Genomic DNA, 22,489 nt, shown 5'->3' on the forward strand with positions numbered 1-22,489 from the left:
AGCAATGGATGATGTCCTGTGCTAATGAGGTAGGACCGCAGGCCCCATAAGGTGTCCAAAAGGCAATCCCTGAGTTTCGGGCTTTATGGCTTACGCTTTGTGTTATACAGTACAAGTATGTGCACACTAATTAGTATGTATATCTTAGTGAGACTTTCCCTCGTTATATATAAAAAATGAAGCAGAAATGTGTATAAAATGCATATACGTAGGAAATAATTAAAAAAAAAACTAATATACTTACAATATTGTTAATATTAAGTTTTATTTTATTTGTTTATTCTCTCAATCAACGTAGAGCTGTACTATATTCTTAATGTTTATTTACTGTATGTACAAGTTTACGAAAGCTATTTGACAAATCAAGCATCCGCGCTACACAGCAGAACCAAGAGTTTGGGCACGATTGAGTCGAGCGACAGAACCCGACCCTGAAGACGGGGGAATCACAAACTAACCTGTGCGCTCTTCGCAATACACTGAATGCATCATCGCCATCTCATCACCAGAGATCCTGCTCAGTCACAATTAACGAATTACTTTCGACATATAAAATGCTCCATCAACTTTTAGTGAGATTTATACAAATAAACCGCATGGTCAATTTGTGTCAGCACGCTGGCCAAGGGACGGCGTGGCAGTGTTTTACAGCAACGATCGCTGGAATTCGAGTCTTCTTCACACCGATGTGGACGTGTGGACATCGGTGCTGCTCGTGACGTCCTCCGTGGCTGGGCGAGCGTGGTGCTCACTCCTCTCGCTGTCTTCAGCTGCGTGTGCTGTAGAGGTCCGCGTCCTCTGGGTTAGACTGGCCAAAGTCCATCAGCCTGGGATCTGTTCCATGACCAGACGTCTCAGACGGACCAGACGGAACAGCTGACAGGGGAGGATTGTAAACAGAGCACTGGTGCTTGATCAGGCCGAACACAGGCAAGCCCTTCCTGGCCATGAAAAGCTCCGAGTTCAGCTAATGTTTAGATGGCCTACCTGTGGGAGTACTGACGACCCCTGAAGACTGTAAAGAAGGCAACTCTGATGAAGTGGTGTTGTTTTCCTTAGGAGTCTCCAAGATGTCTTCGTCAACAGGGACCACGGTGTGTTCTGCGTGGGCTAAGACAGCATCTGAATCTGGGAGCACTGCGGCCAGAACCTCCGGGGACGTCTCCTCTACTCTCTGGGCCTCAGACGCTTCATCTATTAATACGGTCTGAGTACCTGAAACCTTGCCCAAAGGTTCAGGACATGGTGCCAACTTGAGAGTGAATAATAGATGCAAAGAAGCAAAATGTTATTTTCCCATAGACTATTCTTCACATTAGTCTATGGGATTATTATACATCATTTTACTGCCATCTAGTGGCCAAGATGTTTTAGAGGTTCATTATTAAATCTATTTTAAATGTGGCTGCATCCATGGGAATGACCTGCTCTGTGGAGCATAAACTTTAAACTTAGGACTACAAAACAATTTAATTCTTCATTTCATGAGAAATACATTTTATAGAATACTATTATTACTAATAATCACTTTCATAAAGGTGAAATATTTAATGAGGTAAAACACTAAAATGTTTTGTTAGTAAAAATCTGCTTTCATTTTTGTGCAAATTAAAGTAAACCTTCAATATAATATGAAAGTGAATTACAAATATATCCATATGAAAGTAAAATGCATATAATTATTTTGGTACCTGTTCTGGTGTGTAATCCTTATTTCAAATTCGCCTTCAACTCTAACAACTGTTAAGACGGACCACGTGGTTGTTAAGACGGACCACGTGGTTGTTAAGATGGACCACGTGGTTGTTAAGACGGAACACCTGGGTGTCGTGCTTGAATGTCGTACCTCTAAACTGGCGGCTACCGTTTCATCTGATCTCCATAGCGATGCCACAGTTGCACTTGTCCACCGAGAGGCCGTGTACATCGTCTTTCCACCCACCTAAATGAGAAGAACACAACATGGACGAGCTCGTCGTACCAACTTCAAGGCCTTGACAGAATGGTGGAGTAACGATACTCTGACATTTCACCTTCACGATGGCTATAGTCTGCACGGGGTAACAGATGGCAAATCCTGCAGTGGTTAAACTTAAAGGAAGAACCATCCTCTTTAGACGCGACCCTGAAGTGCAAGAATAAAACAATCAAACACAACCGTCAGTTTGGTCAACGACTAAGTGTCTTGTAGGGACTCTTTTTATAATGAAGCTGAAGGGATCTAGCCAAACATTAATCAAATACTTTATTGTCAAGCCAATATTAAGGAATGCGAATGCAACTAGTGTGTTGTGATTTACCTTTTCTTGCGAGAATCACACCAGCCAAACCAGACACAGTGATTACAGCCACCCTGGGGACAAACCCAGATGGAGGATCTTTCAGAAAGTGGTAGATATCTGTAACGCAACACGCCAGGGGACAAAAGATGCAGAGAGATGATGAGTTTAAAACTTTTGGTTCAAAATAACCAAGAAAACAACCAGCCTGTATCGGTTCCTTACCCTCTCCACCATGGTAGACGTTCACGGCCGTCACTTTCACAGACACAAAAGCACTCTGAATAAAGTCATTAGAACAGTGGTTAAGAGTCAAACACAGTCTCAACAGTCTGCTCACGTTTATTTCAACAGGTGATTTTTGATGCGTTATGCTGAATCATATTGAATCATATTGTTGAAGTGATATGAGGTTCCTACTTTAATACTCATCAGACACGACTGCAGACCTCCCCTGAGTTTACCAAGACCAGTCTGCAGGAGTCCCGGTTCTTTCTCCGTGTAGTGGTGGCACTGGTGGAGGCTCGTGTAGACGGACAGCTGTGGAGGAAACGGACGGAGAAACAGCTCACTTAGAAGACAAACCCCCTTTACGTGAAGATAACCTGTGCGAGAGCTACTAAGTACAATGACTGATGGTCAAATCTTGGGTATGTGTTGCAAACAGCTAGGTAGAGATGTGATGTGTTGGACAGATGTACATAACTGGGTGATCTAGCTGGTTAAGACAGGTAAGTTCTTTACCTCCCGAGGTGAGATCACTCCTGTTGGACTCTCCTTCACACGGATGGAGGCGATGCCCAGGACTGCGGGCACTGCCACCACTGGGACTAACTGGGCACATGAGAGGCGTTTAAAATGCGTTTAGAGATGAAAAGGGCTCGATGAAAATCTCTTTATTTCTCGGGTCTGCCAATAGACGAGTCTGTCGTGTTAACCTGAATTAACGAGCGTTTCTACAGCCAGCAGGTCCGAGTGTGAATGTGACGATGAACTAACAGGTGAGACATGTCCACTTAGTTCTGGACACACCGCCCGCTCTTCATGACTACAGCTAGCTGGGCAATATCTTAAATACACACTGAACTAATACACACTGATCCTTTAGTTTACGTTGTATCTTCAGGCCGCATTCGCTGATAAACATATATTAGCTGTTTTAAAGGTGGTTTTACCTTGTAAGACATCACGTTTCCTTCACCCTTGTCATTCAGTGTTTCTGTTCTTCTTCAGGCTTGTGTTGCAGTAACACAGTTAAAGCTTTACTGCCCTCTACTGTCTTTTACTGCACACTACTGCCCTCTACTGTCCTATACTGCTCTCTACTGCCCTCTACTGTCCTATACTGCTCTCTACTGTCCTATACTGCTCTCTACTGCCCTCTACTGCCCTCTACTGTCCTATACTGCTCTCTACTGCCCTCTACTGTCCTATACTGCTCTCTACTGCCCTCTACTCTCCTATACTGCTCTCCACTGCCCTCTACTGCCCTCTACTGTCCTATACTGTCCTATACTGCTCTCTACTGCCCTCTACTGCCCACTACTGCCCTCTAATGTCCTCTACTGCCCTCTACTGCCCACTACTGCCCTCTAATGTCCTCTACTGCCCTCTACTGCCCACTACTGCCCTCTAATGTCCTCTACTGCCCTCTACTGCCCACTACTGCCCTCTACTGTCCTATACTGTCCTATACTGCTCTCTACTGCCCTCTACTGCCCACTACTGCCATCTACTGCCCTCTACTGTCCTCTACTGCCCTCTACTGTCCTCTAATGGCCAAACACTTCCTAATCTATTGAAGAACGAATTTGTTCTTAGATCATATATCCTGATGAACTTTCACCAAAACATCTGGCTGAATGAAAGACAACATTCCGTAAAAACACAAAACATATTAATTAGTGGTGGGCCATTAACGGCGTTAACGGCGGTCGTTAATTTGATACTCTTATCGGGCGATATAAAAATTATCGCCGAACTTAATCTATTTTTAAAGTTGGGTTGGGAACTGGGTCAAAATGGGTAAACAAACTAGGATGACTTTCAACTTGATAGTTTAGCTCGGCTGTATTCCTAACCAAATTGCACAGTAGGGGCGAGAACGAGTTTTTAAACCTGTGAATTACAAATCGTACGTGTTTTTACATGGATGCAGCCACGAAGTCGCCAGGTTTGCTTAATGGAAAATTCATTTTTAGGAACGTAAAGTGTTACCGGAGCGGAGCTCGGAGCGGTCGTTTTCTGCATGGTCCTAGCGCTAGATTCGTCGCTATTTAAATATTTCTTTTTAACCGTTAAAACTACAGAGGACCAAAACTGACTTTTGAAAATTACGTCCGTGAAGTTAAATGTACTAAATGTTGGCTTACATTTCAAATATCATGTTTAGCTGAATAAACATGTTATTTAATGTACAGTATGTAGGCTTACAAATTCATGTTTAACTGAATAAACCGTTGAACACGAGTAGCCTACACTTTATTGATCATGTTTTTTTTTCTTCAAGTATCAAAGTAGAACAGCTTCCTCAAGCAGTCATTGATGCATTTTGGAAACAGGAGATGAGCCCCTGGTCTAATGCACCCTCTGTATTAAGAAACCCTATCTCAAAAACTGACTTTTAGTAATTACTTGGGTAGCACGCATATGAGCCATTTTAATATAGATTAATCTAGATTAATTTCAAGATTTCAGTGAGATTAATCTAGATTAAAAAAATGTATCTATGCCCACCCCTAATATTAAATATTATATGGATTTTAGATACTTTTTATTCCGGATATGGTAAGGTTGTAAACAAAAACTGAATACATAGCTAGACGAATTTTAAAATAGACATAAATCATTTACCATAAATTTTCATAAGCTACTGTCATAAACACTGCTGAGAACTAGTGTCACATTATCACTGGTGTGTTACCAGAGACATTACACAAGTTTTTGTTGTTGTTGTTGGTGGTGGTGTTTGTGTGTTTGTTTGTTTTTTCTTGTAGTGTGCTTGTAGGTGACTGTTCCTAAACATCATAGAAAATGATGGTTTGTGGCTGGTTATCTTCAGTTTGTGTTAAAGTCACCTTCTGGTAAAGGTAGGGGTCTTAAGCTCTTTAAGAAACACCATGGTCCACAACATATGCGGGTTTAGTATCTACAAGTTTTGGCTTCAATCTGCCAGAGCTCTCTTGCTAACATCACCAGGATATAATCAAAGTCCGTACAACAACTATTTTAATAGATTCTCTTCTGCTTCCAAAGGAAGTGATTTGGCGCCCCTTAGTGGACATTTGAAGAGATGGCATGGGGAATTGTGCTTACGTCACTCTTCTAGGAAGCAGGATTTTATCATTTTATCATTCTGTCCATTAAAACTGTGAAGCTGTATCTAGAGCAGTCTGACATTCCCCACAATGTAGAGAGCAGCCTGAACAATGAACAGAAGAGGAGAAAACTATGGACATGCTAGATACAAAAATACTTAGTCCTTAAAACATTTGGTCCCTATAATACTTTCATGTTTGGATTTAAATAGATTTTATGTTTTTATGTTATGTGTTGTTTATAAATATTCTTGGTTAAAGATTTAAGGCCACAGTCCATGGCTATGGGGACTAGAAATAAACAATCTAAGCAATGCATTTTAAAATAAAGTACTAATTGTGAATGCAGGCCACATTATTTTTAAATCCATGTTATGGTGTACAGTTGTGATCAAATTTATTCAACCCCCAATGCTGCGAAGGGTTTTATGGAATTCAGTGCACATTTGTAATTGTGTTCATAATGAAATCTTACAAAGACTTGTTAAAGAACTAAATGCAACTAAGATAGCATCAATTTTTTTTGTCATAAAGTATTAAATGGCCTTTTTGTGATTTCTTCATTGACACAATTATTCAACCCCTTTACGACTACCACTCCTAAGAACAGAGGTTCATTCCAGTGTTTTCCATCAGGTATTGAAAACATCTGTGGATGTCAACGAGCAGCAATCAAACATGATAAGCACCAATTAGGCAGATTTAAAAGGACTGTGATACTCAGCTCCTTCTAGACATCTACTGGTGTGTTTCCAAGCATGGTGAAGGCAAGAGAATGGTCCCAGAAGACAAGAGAAGAGGTTATTGCTCTTCACAAGAATGGCAATGGATATAAAAAGATTGCGAAGTTGTTAAATATTCCAAGAGACACTATCGGAAGTATCATTCGCAAGTTCAAGTTAAAGGGCACAGTGGAAACGTTACCTGGTCGTGGCAGAAAGAAGATCCTGACCGCGACTGCTGTGCGCTACCTGAAGCGTAATGTGGAGAAAAATCCCCGCGAGACTGCTAAGGAACTGAAAAAAGACCTGTCAGATGTGGGCACTGAAGTTTCAGCTCAGACAATAAGGCGCGCACTGCATAACGAAGACCTCCATGCCAGAACGCCCAGACGCACCCCCTTGCTGACTCCAAAGAACAAGAAAAGTCGACTGCAGTATGCCAAAAGTCATGTGGACAAGCCACAAAGGTTTTGGAACAGTGTACTGTGGTCAGATGAAACTAAATTAGAACTGTTTGGGACAATGGACCAGCGCTATGTTTGGAGAAGGAAGAACCAGGCTTATGAACAAAAGAACACCTTGCCTACTGTGAAGCATGGCGGGGGGTCAATTATGCTTTGGGGCTGTTTTGCTTCTAATGGTACAGGAAAGCTTCAACGTGTGCAGGGTACCATGAATTCCCTTCAGTACCAGGAGATCTTGGAGGAAAATGTGATGGAGTCAGTCACAAACCTGCGGCTTGGGAGACGTTGGACCTTCCAACAGGACAATGAACCGAAGCACACATCCAAGTCCACTAGAGCATGGTTGAACATGAAAGGCTGGAACATTCTAGAGTGGCCATCGCAATCACCAGACTTAAATCCAATTGAGAACCTCTGGTGGGACCTAAAGAAGGCAGTTGCAGTGCGCAAGCCTAAGAATGTGACTGAACTGGAGGCTTTTGCCCATGAAGAATGGGCTAAGATACCCATAGGTCGCTGCAAGACACTTGTGTCAAGCTATGCTTCACGCTTGAAAGCTGTCATAACTGGAAAAGGATGTTGTACTAAGTACTAAAAAATAATGTCACTAGGGGGTTGAATAAAACTGATAATGATGTGAGCACAGTAAAGACATTTGTGGTTATTCCATCATAAATATTATGTTATGTTTGTCTAATTTATAAGTGCCTCTTTGATATAATTGTAAATAAGATGACTGAAATGATCAAAATCAATGTCAAACTGGCCAAAACACTTTATTTCAGTGGGGGTTGAATAAATTTGATCACAACTGTAACTAATATTGGAACTCTAGAATATTGGATTTCACCGGTGTGGCTACAAACAACAAAGTGTCTTTAGTGATCTCTTGTTAATTGGCTTATTTGGGCCAATTAGGTACCTAGGTGAACTGACCACTAATCAAAATTGCTTCCTCTCATCTACATTAAAATGTAATTTTTTTCCCTTTTCATTTTAATCTTCTAAACCGTCTTGTTATAAATGCCCCTGCATTTCAGCCAGTGAGAGCAAAAATTCCCTTAAAAGTGATCCTATATTTAATCTCACTAGACTCATCCTTGTTCTAATCTGTACTCGTGTCCTTGTTCTAATCTGTACTCACGTCCTTGTTTTGCACAGGTTAATACCAGGTTATGAACAATCTGAGTTTGGCTGTACAAGACAGAGCGCAATTTTTACCCCAAATGAATGAAAATGAGCTAGGCTAGTCAGTATGCATGTTTATTTTTGATTTGATGGTTCTAAAGTCTGTAGTGTTTATCCATTATTTTTAACCATATCAGACACGACACGTTTTATAGTACAGTGAAGTTATTTTATTGAAGTCAAAGTTACAACGGAAGTTTACAATCTGGATTTCTGTTAATATATATTTGTATATACGAAACAAAAAAGCTACTTTAGGAAGAATAAATGTCATTTGCTTTTTTAAATATCTTCTCTTTATAATATAATGTACAGAATAACAGTTGACTAGTAGTAATATCCTTGAAAAAGAGCAATATGTTCCTTTTTTAATGTCGCAGTGCAACTTACATCTTACACACCTGTGCAACGTACTATGAGGAGTACACTCCTTTAAGAACACACACTGGAGTCCCATCTGACTGATCTTAGAAGATTGACCCATTATTAAATACAAAGTAAAAGAAAGGAATAACTCAATTTTCTGTTTATTTTTCATAAACAGAAAATAACTAAATTTGACGGCAAAGCAAAGAAAGTCAAGTTTGATGTACTTGCTGTTTTTGTGAAGCTTAAAAAAACACCCAAATAGAAAGTGTTGTGGTCTGTCTGGAGGACACTCACTTTGTGCTAATGGCCAGTTAGTAATACAGTGCTCCTTTGGTCAGGGCTTTACTCCTGTTTAAAGGCTTGTAACAATGCAGTTACTTTGGCATCTCACAGTGAACACACTGTTTTAAAGCTACAATCAGTACTCTCCCCCTTTACCCCCCCCCCCCCCCCCCCCCAAGCATGTTTCTGTTTATGCCATGTACAAATGTATGCCCTTGGAGTAGTTTGATTACCATTTCTCCCAAAAGTGGTTAATTAGAATGTATTTAACAGAAAGGAAAGTCAAAGCCACACTGATTGTAGCAGTATTGATCAGCACAGTGAGGGTGAGTCCTTGGCCTGCTCGAGTTTTACTTTAGGTAAGTAAACAATAGTGAATATTTCATATTGTGATGTTGCATGTGCCGCTACATCAGGTAAAGGTCTGCAGTATTTTCCAAACCAGCAAGATTCATGAAACAGTAAAACAAGACCATGTTTACACCAGGAGAACTTAACACCATTTACAGTGTTGCAGTGTGTGTGGAGATATGTACATATTTTGGTTTCATTTCTCTCATCTCCACTCATCAGTGTATCAGTGTAGGCTCAGGAATGCTGCTTGGCATCTGAAAAATGATTCATTTATGTCCAGATTTGTTATGTTGGCCAGTAAAAGATCTATTTGGATACTGACTTTATTTCAGTATACATGCATTGAATCAGTACCAGTAGTTCTCACTCAACTCAGTACTCAGCAAATGAAAAAATCTTTTGTGCTCTTTGTAAATAATCCAGTTGACAGGCAATATATATGTTCTACTTTCTTATAATCAGAATACATTGTAAAATGTTTCCCTCTATGGTTCAATTTCAAACACATGCTTTGAAATACTTTTGCACCTTAATCCTCGATAAAATAGCTTTTAACTGGTAAATGTTTTTCAATTTGGCTTTAAATCAGGGAATATGAGAATTTGACAATCCTGCTAATACAATAAAACATATAGTAATGTGAAGGACTATCTGTAGAAATATTTCAGATAGACTGCACACATCTCCTTTTACTGTACAACCAAACGTCTGCCTGTCCATCAGGCTTCTCTGCTGTTAAGATGACCCTTGTTGCAGTGATAAAAGTGCATTCTTTTGCATCCTTACAATAATTACACGGAATATCACACCCTCCCTAATAATGTGCTTGTATTTGCTCATATGTGAAACTGCAGCACAAGTTAGGACTACAACAAGAACCTGTCTAATCAAGCAAACAAAATAAATTATAATAAAAGCAACAGAGTCCATAAACTCTAGAAAGTCAATCAGTCTAATACCAGAATGGGATATTCCATCTACACCTTTTAAGCAACAAGTAACCGTTCAAGCAATGTACTTTAATTTTATATATATATATATATATATATATATATATATATATATATATATTTGAGTGTATATATTTATATATATTTTTAATATAATTTTCTATGCTTTTCTACAAAAAATCTCTTAAGTGATTCTGTACACACAGAATCTAAGGATTGCATTCACAAGAAGTGTTCACAGTTTAAACAGTGGTACCTCTAAGCAAACACGCTGGATTTGTCCTGTAAGGTGTTGTCTTCAGTTTCACCTTCATGGAATTAGTTCCAGTGAAAAGCCTGGAAAGACCAATAGGTACATCACCGCTTAGAAAGTGTGGCATGATCACAAAAGCCTCATCACTTTCCAGTTTGCAGCTCTAATACTCATAGTAAGAATAGTATTGGTAGAATACAGGATCTGAGCATCATGGGTGCAAAATTGAATATAAAAGTACAGTGTTGTGGTGGAAATCCTCGGTGAGCCCCGGTGTATTGCTACTGCTTCTCTTCCAGTATCACGCCAGCAACCCAACCAAAAATTGCAAAGCAAAGGCTAACCTAGTCAAAAGTAATCAAAATCAGAAAAATAGTCAAACAAACTGTCCTCAAAACATGCTGGTCTAGGCTGCTCAATAGATGGAAGAGAGCTTCCTGTCCAGCCGTGCAGTGGTCACCCTGCAGGGCCGCTGGCCCTCACCTGACCTCGTCCCCTTGGCAATACGCATGTTACAGTGGTTGGTTGGTCAGATGGTTTGTCGTTATGAAAGGTGGCGTCAGAAGATCGACGGAGAAGGACCTGAGGCAGTGGTGGAGCGTTTGGCCTCACACGTGGGTTTCGATGAAGGAGTGCGTGTGTGTCATGAGAGGTACGGCCAGCGGGGGGCGCTCCGCTGCCCCATCCATGCCTGAGCTCTGTTCGCAGATGTCCAGTAAAAGCTCGCTGTGCTGCTGTCTCCACTCACGGAACTTCTTGGCCGTCAGGTGTGGATCCTCCAGCAGCTTATTGATGGTGACCAGCTCGCCCTCCTTCGCCTGGGGGACAAGATATGAATTGGCAGCATATCATGGACACCAAGCTTGTTAGCTTACACCAGCAACCTGGCACCATCACAGAGGGCTGTGTAGGCACCTTCATTTGTGTCCAGAGGTGTCAATTCTAGGTTCAGAAAGTAAAAGTCCTCACCAGGATTTTGCTCAGGTTTCCTGGATTGTGTTGATTCCACTAATGTTACCTGGCACTTGTACTAATTAGAAAAACTAGCAAGCTTGAGCAAAATCCTGGTGAGGACTTTTACTTTCTGAACCTGGAATTGACACCTCTGTCTGTGTCCACTGTTACAAGAGCTTGAGTTTGCCCTAAAGTTCTCAAGCTACTTTATCAAATGTATAACACGTATAGGCATCATATCGTATATCTTAGATGCTGGCCCACCTTCAGTGTGCTGTTGAGGACACGGATGTGGTGCAGTTTGTCATTCAGGACGGGATCGACACAGCGGTTAAGGAAGGAGCGTCGAAACTCCTGTTTGGTGACGGGTCGGACGTGGCCAAGGGCAGAGATGTTGGCCCGCTCCAGAGCGTGGTACAGCTCCTCCAGACCATCTACAGCACTGTTCGCTGGTAACACCACACACACAGACAATCCACCCACAGTTTCATTCCAGGGTAACACACTTCCGAAAAGTTCAGTGGGAGAAACAACACTATAGCCCATACCGCCGGGTTGAGAAGGACTGGTCTTACCTATTGCTCTTAGCATTTTTACAATTCTTTAAACTGTTCAGTAATTTGTGGGTACAAGTTACCTAAAACAGGCTTTCCCAACCCCAGCTAGTCCAGAGTTTTGCTCTACCCAAGCTCCCAACATGTCTGAATTAGGCGATCAAGAACACTGAATACCTGGTATGACTATTCACAGTTGACTATTATGGCAATGGATTCCAGGCTGGTTTGATCAGCTGTAATTTATTATTGGGTTTATGAAAAGCGTGATATTTATGAGTTAGGGTCAGGGGAAAAAAAAAGCTTTGGAGTAAAGGAGAACCAGATCTGTTCTTCATCTCACAGCATGAGCTGGTCTGTGTGAAGAAGAAATGTGTGTGTGTGTCGAACTGACTCGTTGGGCGATTGTGCGCTCACCTTCGTCGCTGGCCTCGCTGTGCCTGACAGGCCCCGCCCCCTGGTCTTCACTCCGGTCCTCCTCGTAACCCTGCAGGCTCCTGGCCTGTACCTCGCGGTTACGGGGCAGACTCTGGCTACGCTGCTTGTGCGCTCGCCGGTGCACCTGCGGTCCCCCGTCGTCGCCGCTCACCAGAGGGAACGGCCCGTCGCGGTCCATGTGATGCCTGCGTGCAGGCAGCGTGGCCTGTCTCCTGCGCTCCGGGGACATCGGCACGCGCACACCGCCCCACAGCACGCCCTCGTAGCCCCAGTCGGCCTCACACGGGGACGTCTGCAGGAAGTGCAGGCCCGAGCTGGTCAGCGGCGTCTCGATGAGGTCCTGCCAGGAGCGGCGCTCGCGATGGCCCGAGCGGTAGCCGGAAGAGCGGCGGCTGGCCGAGCCCCCCTCCACGCCCACGCCGCCGTCCTCGGCCGAGGAGTGCGAGTGGGCGGACTCGCTGGAGAAGTGGCGTCCGTGCTCGGGGAAGGGGCTGGCGGAGTTGACCTGCGGTGGGAGAGGGGAGGGAGGGCAGCACATCAGGTTCACCGAGCTCTGCGAGCGGGTCGGCGGGCCGGCCGGCGGCTCTGGGCAGTGCAGTCTGTGAGCCTGAGGCCAGGGATCAGCGTGGGGTAGAGGAGGACCATGGGAAGACAGGATAAAGTTTGAGGGAGATTTAGGGAGGAAAAGAGCAGGACCCCATGAGAATGTCGTATATTTTATTACCAATTATAGCGCTAATTTGTTTTGAAGGCCACAAGTAATCAGGCTTGAGATACATTTTACAAGTCCTTTGATATACTCCATGCAATATCTCATCACATTTGGCCTGTTATCCAGTTTCTGTGCAGCAGTCATTAGTGGATCAAAAGGAGTTGGCGCCATCTAGTGGTTCAACGAGTCACTGCTGCCTTTAATCACCAAGACCGTGATGCGAAGAACCGGTTAATTAACACGAGCCGCTGTTTGAAGCTCTTAGCATGAAAGATGTTTCAGTAAAATTCGGAATGGCGCTCCCCGCGAAGACAAAGCTTGTCGGCTAGTTTAATAAAACACTCGAGTTTGATCGAGTCTGTTGGGAATGAGCCGCATGACCGTACCGACGGTGTCCGGCGGTACGTGTCGCCATGCGCAGACAACCCGTCCTGCTTCAGAGTCATGGTGCCGTCAACATCATCCTGGTCACTTTCGCTCCAGTAATCTGAAAGAGAAAACAGCTGTAAAGGTATCCCTGTCTCCCAAAGAGTGAGTTCAGCTCTACAGTCTTACAGTCATGCCCGTCAAGGGTACACCGAGCCTTACCCTCATCCGGCCGGGGCACTTTGTCGTCTGGTGTGTAACCAATCGCGGCCAGGCCCAGTCTGTTCATCCACCTGCGAGGGGTGGAGGCAGTCATCAGCCCTCCCCCCAAACACAGGCTTACATCACATCTGATTCATTAACACAAACACACCGCTCAAGCTGACCCTGCCCTTATTTGCCTAGACTCGAACAACTTGACCACCGAATGAGTTTCAGGCTTATACAGCACAGCAGTATAGTGACATAATTGCATTATGAAATGAACAAGATATATGAGACCGTGCATGAGAATGCAAATAGCTATAACTGAAAAAAATGTCCTAGTCCCGACAAGCTCTGCATGCCAACCCTGCATGCAATCTGTTGCAAAAGATCACTGTCTGTATAAACCTTGTTTTTCCTGTTTCCCCTGTGGTCCTATTCTGACACAACCTATTAGAACAATAGTAATTGCAGACTGAGTATTTTCTTTTTAAACATTTAAATTATGGTAAGATTAGAACTCTGGCAGCCCAAACCAATTGCTAGACCCTGGGCCTCGAGTCTCTAAATCTCAGATACTGCTACAGGCAGCCTGCTGCTTTTAAATTTGTATGCTTTAAAAGCCCAAAGTAGCAACTCTGCGCTGCCTTCTGATCCATCTGCTCCTGGTCCCTGTACTGTTTGTGAATAAATGATCACAGTGGGAATCCTCCCTTTCACTGGATGAAGTAATACCAGCTCACAATTTTTTTTTTGAAGAATAATCTGCATCTATTTTTCATGCATCTCCGTGAACCTGGGCCCAGCCGCCAGACATTCACCCTGCAGCCAGATAGGGAAGATGGATTGCAGGGGGGGGGGCAGAAATATATGGAAGTGAAACATTGACACCCATCGTCCCATGGCCACGGTCCAGGCCCACCGTCCGGCACCAGCAGCGTGGCTGTTTAGCCACAATTGCTCGTGGAAAAGAGGCACCAGTTTCGCAGACTCCAAATGGGAGCAGATGTGAGACAAACGAGTTCACGCCTTGATCATCGAGGAACGAGGACGGTGCTAAGAATAGAGGCGCGTGGCTCCGCCTTACTGGGCTCCCTGCCAGCCAATCAGAAGTGAAAGAGCCGAGACATGTCGTGGATGTCTGCGTCACGGCTGCACCAGCAACCAGTCATGAGTCATTCAAACGCTCTGTCATTCAGATTGGGGAGGTGGCCAGAGGTCGTCTAAATACACCAGCAGGTCCAGAGTGATCGCACCTCCTCCTGTGAGGTCTTTGATTGATTGACAGAGTTACTCCTCTGCCATCTCATAGCAGCGGCCCGACAGATCTATAAGTAACACACAGAATCAGCAGCACTGTGAGCTCTGCGTCTCAAATACACCTCAGGTGTGTCTGCTTCTCCAATTGTCTTCAGAATGAGAAATAACAGAAATAACAAGCAAATCAACCATAGTTTTTGCATTGAACCCACTCGACAAGGAATGGCTTGTTTAATGATTCTGAAATATTGTTTTTTTAAATCCAAAAAACCAAGTACTTTTACAAGAACCTTTCCTTTATGACACATATGTGTCTATTTGTCCTGCCTTATGCCTTAATAGACCTCTAATTACACAGCCACATGGTAAATAAATGTACTGATAAATCTGATCTGATCTGCTGTCAGTCTGATTTGGACGAATGTCACTTCTGCAGTCCTTTCTCCTCAGTGGAAGCACACGTAGTTGCACATGATCCCGTGACACACGTGAAAGAACACGTGGGTTGTATATAAACCCCTAACAGCCGTGCGCCTCCTGCTCGCACCTCTTAGGTATCGAGCTGACACAGTGCAACGTACTGTGTAAACAACAGCCCGTAATAGCAGAGGACACTTCACTGTAACACGTTGTCACATGGTGGGTCATTGAACTGTACAGTTGGTCTGACTGGACCAGTAGATGTCTCAGCACCAAAATGTGTTCTGGGCCTGCAGATGGAACAGCAGCTAACACAGTGCACCACACGCAAGTTCAATATTTCTGCACCTTTGGCAGGCAGATGAAACATGTATAATCACTCATTCATAATAATTATAATAATAATAATGCATGACAATTTATGTAAAGGGTTTAGGAACCTCTCATCCATAGACTCACAGTCATAATCAAATAAATCCCATTAACATTTTAGTAATACATTTGATTGGGTGGTTCATGCTGGCGTTGACATTTGGCATGTGTGAGCTGGCCAGGAAGTCTCAGTCTTACCTGTTCATTTCCTCCAAGGAGTCGGTAGCGAAGAAGAAGCTCTTGATTTTGGGGTGGCAGGCTCTGAAGGCACTGGGAGACAGAGAGGAGCTCATTTGGCAAATTATTTTTTAAAATTAATAACAATTTTTCGTTTGTACAGCCCCCAGCGTTTAGCCGTAACTCGCATGAAACTGCTAACTTCCTCCACATAAGCTGCTTAGTTAAACAGTACGTAGTTAGGTTGTAATTACACCCTACTACTAGTAATTAGGATGTTTTATACTTGAAATGAAGGGTTTCTGGTGTACGCTGTGCTTGTGCCTATCAAAAGGCCACCGCTGCTGTAGTAAAGCCACTAATGGGTGTGAGAGGAGAGGAGGGGGTCAGCAGAAGGTGCTGTGACCCCGTGGAGTGAGATCAGACCAGTGGCGCTGCCTTTAACGGAGCCAGACAGCCTGCACGAGACAGAGGGGAGGTGCTCATGCCTCAGGGTGGCCAGCCGGATCCAGCTCTCAGCCCCAGGATTGGCTCAACACCCCACACCACCCGCCATAAACTCCTCCCCCTGCAAGTGAATGACGCGCATGCTTACTATTTCCGCCTGCATTCGATTGCTCTGTCGATTCGGAACTCAGGCAAGCTGATGAAACCCTCCGCCTTCTCATCCTTCGACGAGCCCAAGAAAGAGAGACGGAGAGAGCAAAACGGTCGACATGCAGTAGCACTAGCCAGCACAATCTCCTCCGTATCAGTCCCCATCCGCACACATCTCACACTACACACTGGCGGAGGAATCTGTGTGACGTTTGGTGAGAAGGACTCGGGCTCACATTTTGGTTCATGTACCAGTAGAGCGAGGAATCCTTCAGGATGAACCAGTATTTCTTCCACTTCTGGGTGAAGTAGCCTTTAGCGTCTTTCTTCTTCCACAACCAGCCCTCGCAGTCCCCGTGGCCCAGGTCCTTACACGAGATCTTCCGTCTGCTGCCACCGGTCCCGGATCCTGGAGCACAAACCCAGCGATGCTTCGTCTTGTGCGAAAGTTTAAAAGTCAGAAGTCCAACCTTGGACAAAGTACAGATCTGAGCGCAGGAGCACGAACTGACAAACCTTTAGTCCTCTTTTTTGTTTTTGCTCTTAAGGACGTGTAGTGGAACGTCTGTGGGATAGAGGAACATTAACAATGCTATAAGATCTTGTCTCTGGGGGTCTTGTAGAGAAACAACAGTTGTTAGTGATTCTTGTTTGTTCCTAGCGTGGGATCACAAAACAGACCTACAGCGCAACACTGTAATATTCTAATAACAAAACAAAAAAAAACCCTTTAACCATCAACGTGTCTATCAGCAAGTAGTAGGAATTGTGGAGGGTTTGGATGTGTGTAGCTCACCAGTGTTAACACACCAATAACTATGACCTGCCCCGCTAAACACTATGATGGGTATAGTATGATTGATGCACCTTCCTCATGGTTGCTCCTCCTGGTATCTCCATCACAGACCCCGGGTACCTGCACACATTACAAGAGCCTTAATCTCCCTCAGAATCCTCCCTGTGAGGCTTAAACGGTCAGTGCTGTGACCACGTGGCCCTCCACCCCCCGGGCTGCGCCTCACCTCTCCGGCTCCACCCGCAACGTTTCTCCACCTCGCTGCTGCTGGAGAGAGGAGAAAGCAAGACGTCACTGTCAATTATTCGCCTTTAACTTTCAGGGGCAGGTTTGGCAAGAGGGCGCACGAGTGTGCGATCGTTCGCCCGGCTTCGTGAGCACCCGAGGGACGGGGTTGCGGGCGGGGTAGCGGAAAGACGTGTGGCGGCTACTCGGGGCCGTGTGAGGAATATTAATGCTTCGCCGAACTTCTCTCAGTCGCCGAGGAGGTCATTGTGGCTCAGTTACTCTTCGTGGAGCTTCGTGGAGTTCATGGGAAGGAACGGAGACGCTTGAGGATGATCTGTTGTGCCTCCTCGTCCGCCGGTCCACTTAGCGGCCGACCGGGCCTTCCTGACGCTCGTCCATCACAGCGAGACCTCGGTTCAACCCTCACCTTCATGTCTGTTATTAACTCGTCATGATGCCGTGCACCTCGGAGGAGCAGGGGTGTGTGTGTGTGTGTGTGTGTGTGTGTGATAGGGATGTGTTTTGACATGACTTTCATTACAGGCAGAATGGCTTTCGTCTCTTCTATCAGGCATGACCGTGTCCTGAGAGCCACGTGTAATCCTGTTCCTCTCTGTACTTGGGTTATCTCTCCCAGAATCCCTCTCTCTCTCTCTCAGGATGCCTCATTCTTTCCCTCTCTTCTCTCTCTCAGAATCCCTCTCTCTCCCAAAATCCCTCGCTCTCTCTCCTTCTCTCTCTGCCCAGCTTGCCTTCTTTCTCACGTACAGGACCTTGCGGGGGCTGTGTGTCTGCTGACACCAGGACTCTCGCTACACTGCCCTTGACTATTCCTGTCACGTCTCTCCTTCTCTCTCTCTCTCTCTCTCTCTCTCTCTCTCTCTCTCTCTCTCTCTCTCTCGCTCCTGCAAGGCTCTGAAGGGTAGTGCGATCGTGTGAACAGCTTTTTTTTTGGGGGGGGGGGGGTGCTTACACCTCTGCATGTCAACTCTTGGTGTCTGAGAATGTAGCAGCATAAAGCACTAACTCTTGTTCTGGGTTTTTCAGTTCCTGTTGAAGCTACTGCCTAGTAAAAGTAACCTCAGTGTTGCCCAAGTGGATTATCACATCATGAGTCTGGAGGTAGAAGGTGTTCAGAAACAGAAACAGTGCTCTAGGCTCACGGCTAGATTCCTGCTAACCCCAGCCGACATCAACCCGGCGGGTCACGAAGGGCAGGTGGGCAGACTCCCAAGACTAATGAAGGGAATCTGGAAAAGAAACTACAGAGGGAGTGTGACTCCCTTTCTCTTATCTGACAATCAGCCCTTTAGAGATCCTGTTCAAAAAGAGCCATCCATCATCAGCCTGTGTTCATCTATGGATTCATAATGGAGCGTTCCTACTCATTTCCAGTACATTGACTTGGCTTGCCTGACTCAGGTTATTATGTGAGCTTCAGTGAAATGTCACCGAAATGATTAATTTCCCTATTTAAAGGCCCGGCACGGCAGAGCTGAGGACAGGCAGGGGTGTGGCGTTACTCACGTGGTAAAGTGGCACAGTGTTGTTCTCCGGCAGGGGGAAGGGGAGGGCGTCGGGCGGTACCACCCCGTCCAGTCGCACCGTGGACGGCAGCAGCGAGGGGCTGATGGCGAAGCTGGGGCTGCTGGGACTCCTGCCCTTCTTACGCGCCCGCCGGCCGGTGTCTCGCTTGCACTCCCGACCCACCTCCGCGTCCTCCTGGATCGCCAGGATCTTGTCGTCGCCCACAAAGCGCAGGAGGGACGTGTCCGAGTCTGAAGGTTCGGAGGTGAGAGGACACAAGGGGACACAGAGAGTGAGTAGAATGTCACCAGACCGTCCTCTGCTGTACGACTAACCACCACCACACCGGCTCTGTTTGCCAAACAGAAACACTACACAAATGTCCACTCCATTTCCGCTCCATTACCATTTTGGGTGGGAGTGGGTCAGTTTATGACATCAATAAAAAAAGTCTCCTGCAAAGTCCTTTCCAGCACATATAAAGCAGTTCTGGGCGGTTGACTGAGACTAATGAAGTTTGGAATAGCTACACACATAAAAGAGGTGGAATTTGGATACAGGTTCAATTGGCAGTTGAGTTCAGATCTGAAACGATTATATAAAATTATTAGGAAAGACAAGGAAAGCTGCATTAAAAGTCACTTGCATTTTATTATTTTTAACAGTATCATGACACAACCAGTGAGCTTGATAAGACTATTGCACATTACCAGATTATGTCTATGTTGGTCTTTTATTGCACGTGTTAACCCATATATCAGTTGTCAATATCGGTATTCCACTATGAAGTGTTCTGCAGTGTAACTATCCTCAGTACACCACGGTCCCCAAGTGTGACCCATATCTGAGAAGAGGACGAATAAAAGGTCACATCACTAATGACTTTTCCACTTTTGACAGCGCCAAGCCAAACTGCACAAAGCATAAGGGACCCTTGTCAGACCAACCAGAGCTGGAGGTCATGGCTAGAAGAGATGAAGAGATCCAACGTACGGGCGACCCTGAAGAAGGAGGGGAGGGGGGGGGGGGCTGGCTTTCAGTGACAGAGCTCTCGGAGTCTCGAGGATGGATTGAACACAGATTGGTATAAAGGCAGTGGAGGTCGGCAGCAGCGTCCGGAGGTGTGAGGACCTCGTGCGTTTTCTGCTCCCCTTTTGTTCGGGCTCATAACGAACCACAGATCAGATACATGAGCCAGTAGACCAGCCGGGTCTATCGGCTCCAGTCTCCACATGATCCAAATTTGAACACAATCAGCACTGACTGGGCGGCTGTCTAAAACCAAGAGACGATGGATGATGATGAGAAATGTGAGTGAAACATTGGAGGATGACAGATATTGGACTTGGCCGATAAATCTCGTACTTTTGGGCATTTCTCAAATGAACCTGTGAGATATTCAAAGTGACACTGATTTAAATTATGCAAATGTGCTGCTGAATATACTGTCTTAAATTAGATCTTCAACTTAAATGAACTTGAAAATTAGCTTTAAACTTGGAACAAAAATATGGTCACATTATTTATCCATGCTTTCACTTTTGACAAAATGGAAAAAAAAAAAAAAACCTGAAAAAAAAAATCTCTTTTGAAAGCATCAACATTGAAACGTTTTATCAACCTTTACATTACGCACTTGGGTTTAATTTGAGTTCAGTCATTTGTCAATAACACACCATTCAAAAGTGGTTTGCCATTGTTTCATTACTTTGATAATCTGAAATGAATCAATTGAAAGCCTAATCCGAATCCTATTCGTTTGTCTTGTTGCTAGAAATAGAACATGGGTTTTGGTATTGTTATATTTCCTGTTGTGGCTGATCCGTCTTGACCTCAAAGCTATTCTTAAGTGACCCTCACCTGATCTCCTTTCCCATCAAACCCAAAAGAGAAAGCTACAGTCATTCATCCAGCGCTCACAACACCAAAAGGGGCCAGTGAGGCTCGAAGGAAAGTGGGCAGACAAACAGTAGCATCATGGGAAAATGATCACGCTACATCTCATTTACCACAGGATGCTCCATTTTTTTCTTTCTGCGTTTTTTTTTTGTGCCAGCTCTGTGCATATGTGTGCGTCTGCGTGTGTGAGTTTGCCTGAATGTGTGTCCCTCACGGAGAGTGAGGGTACCACAGGGTGTCTAGGGCCACCAGAGCAGTAGAGGCAGGTGCTGTGGTTGGACCCACCTCGGCTGCCCCTCTTGTACATACTGGGTTCCTTGCACTCAGCCATCCAGTCCGGGGGCATGGACACGGGCCTGAGATCACCTGGAGAGAGGGCCCAAGGAGCAGGTCAACCTTGGGGAGACCCAAACGTCTCGAGGGGGGGGAAGGGGCAGGGGGATTGCAGTTGGGGGGGGCGCCGTTGGACAAGGAGAAGTGGAGAGGGAGGCAGGTAGTCCTGGGGACGTATCATAAGGACGGGGACGGTGAGGGACAAGGGGGACAGCAGATCAAGCTGGGGGGGGGTGAGAGGCACGGGGACAGAGTACACCTCGCTTTAGCAATTACCAAACCTGGAGGTGTTCCAGCACATCACTGCCTGTCTGTGAACACCAGAGACGTTCTGCCTCTTTGCAGAAGATCCATGAGGCTTATCTGCGCGGTGGCAGACATGACGCTCTGTATACCGTGCCTGCTCTGTGGCAGGGGGGGTCGACAATGAGCTCTTTCTTTGCCTATTATCAGACCTTGGCCAAAGATTTCACATCTCGAGTTAGTGAATGGCCCCTGCCAATGGCAGATAGCCAATCATTTCTGCTCATGCTGAAACTATAACGGGGGCCCCGGGGCCCAGCCGAGCGTGGTTTACTACGGTATGAATGGGAGGTAAATGAGATCTAGGCCTGAATTCATAAAAAGCTCTGAGTATAACTGCTGGTCTAGGATTACATATCTCTTTTTCCATGATCACTGATGTTGCCATTGAAACAAAAAGCAAATCTGATCTAGGAACAGTGTCCTCTTTGACAATGTCTTAGCTCCTGAATTAAATGGGCACAGCAGGAAGATGCAGGCACATACAGAGAGCAATAAAGACAGAGGTGAATCCATTCTGAAATACGTCTTCCTCTCCTAACCTTTGACCTTCCCAGCTCCAGCTGAGCAACCAGCATTATTTCACCTTATTATCACAAATCAAACACATTTAATAGCGGCTGTGCAGCCAAATGTCAACTGCACATGAAATAACCTTGAAATTAGATTACTCTGATAACTGGACTTGAAACACAGTTTAGCATAATTCCATATATGATTGTTAATTTGGCATCAAAAATACGAACACTTGATCATTATTCACTATAATTTTTTATATGTTCAGTTAGTATTCAATTAATATTCACTTAACCAAATTTCAGCTCATATTCAGTACAACAGAATGGATCTTTTCCTTGTTCCTTCTCTTTGAAATGGGAGTCATTATTAGGCAAGATTCAAATAAAGACCAGATTCAGCAGCTAGCGATCACCTCTGAGAGAGGGCTGGAGGTAGTGTGGAAATATGGACAGTAGTAGTATGGACAGTGCTAGTATGGACATTACTAGTATGGACATTAATAGTATGGACATTACTAGTATGGACAGTACTAATATGGACATTACTAGTATGGACAGCATTAGTATGGACAGTATTATTATGGACATTACTAGTATGGACATTACTAGTATGGGCAGTACTAGTATGGACAGTACTAATATTGACAGTACTA

General features: G+C 44.8%; 2 protein-coding genes across 6 annotated transcripts in view; both read right to left on the minus strand.

The window, feature by feature from the left end:
- Positions 1-306: 306 nt before the first annotated feature.
- On the minus strand, positions 307-4,137 carry apool (apolipoprotein O-like). Its single transcript, XM_077022682.1, has 9 exons — positions 3,455-4,137; positions 3,024-3,113; positions 2,700-2,819; positions 2,505-2,559; positions 2,301-2,399; positions 2,034-2,125; positions 1,847-1,942; positions 988-1,252; positions 307-876 (listed from the first exon to the last, which is right to left on the minus strand). Exons 1-9 carry the CDS (start codon positions 3,464-3,466, stop codon positions 767-769), a joined length of 939 nt encoding a protein of 312 aa, XP_076878797.1. The 5' UTR covers positions 3,467-4,137; the 3' UTR covers positions 307-766.
- A 5,908-nt stretch (positions 4,138-10,045) lies between these two features.
- LOC143527458 (connector enhancer of kinase suppressor of ras 2-like) overlaps positions 10,046-22,489 on the minus strand; it is a 59,348-nt gene continuing 46,904 nt past the window's right edge. Inside the window, exons 12-24 of one of the 5 annotated variants that reach the window (XM_077022688.1) lie at positions 20,968-21,048; positions 18,784-19,034; positions 17,255-17,292; positions 17,100-17,148; positions 16,749-16,797; positions 16,469-16,641; positions 16,231-16,304; positions 15,657-15,728; positions 13,425-13,495; positions 13,223-13,323; positions 12,104-12,731; positions 11,397-11,581; positions 10,046-10,996 (exon numbers count right to left, since the gene is read on the minus strand). In XM_077022688.1, the coding sequence (XP_076878803.1) occupies positions 10,787-10,996; positions 11,397-11,581; positions 12,104-12,731; positions 13,223-13,323; positions 13,425-13,495; positions 15,657-15,728; positions 16,231-16,304; positions 16,469-16,641; positions 16,749-16,797; positions 17,100-17,148; positions 17,255-17,292; positions 18,784-19,034; positions 20,968-21,048 (1,982 nt within the window). In that variant the 3' untranslated portion in view covers positions 10,046-10,786. Of the gene's footprint in view, positions 10,997-11,396; positions 11,582-12,103; positions 12,732-13,222; positions 13,324-13,424; positions 13,496-15,656; positions 15,729-16,230; positions 16,305-16,468; positions 16,642-16,748; positions 16,798-17,099; positions 17,149-17,254; positions 17,296-18,783; positions 19,035-20,967; positions 21,049-22,489 lie in introns of all 5 variants that reach the window. The other 4 variants (XM_077022687.1, XM_077022690.1, XM_077022689.1 and 1 more) reach the window with 4 other exon arrangements.

This window comes from Brachyhypopomus gauderio, chromosome 11 (assembly GCF_052324685.1).
Source record: "Brachyhypopomus gauderio isolate BG-103 chromosome 11, BGAUD_0.2, whole genome shotgun sequence".
NCBI classification, from domain to species: Eukaryota; Metazoa; Chordata; class Actinopteri; order Gymnotiformes; family Hypopomidae; genus Brachyhypopomus; species Brachyhypopomus gauderio.

What these genes read in the sequence shown, in the direction of transcription:
- apool (XM_077022682.1), bottom strand. An exon ending in CGTCTACCATGGTGGAGAGG is followed by an intron (nt 2,400 to 2,504) that starts GTAAGGAACCGA and finishes GTTGCGTTACAG; the next exon opens with ATATCTACCACTTTCTGAAA. An exon ending in TGTGATTCTCGCAAGAAAAG is followed by an intron (nt 2,126 to 2,300) that starts GTAAATCACAAC and finishes CTTGCACTTCAG; the next exon opens with GGTCGCGTCTAAAGAGGATG.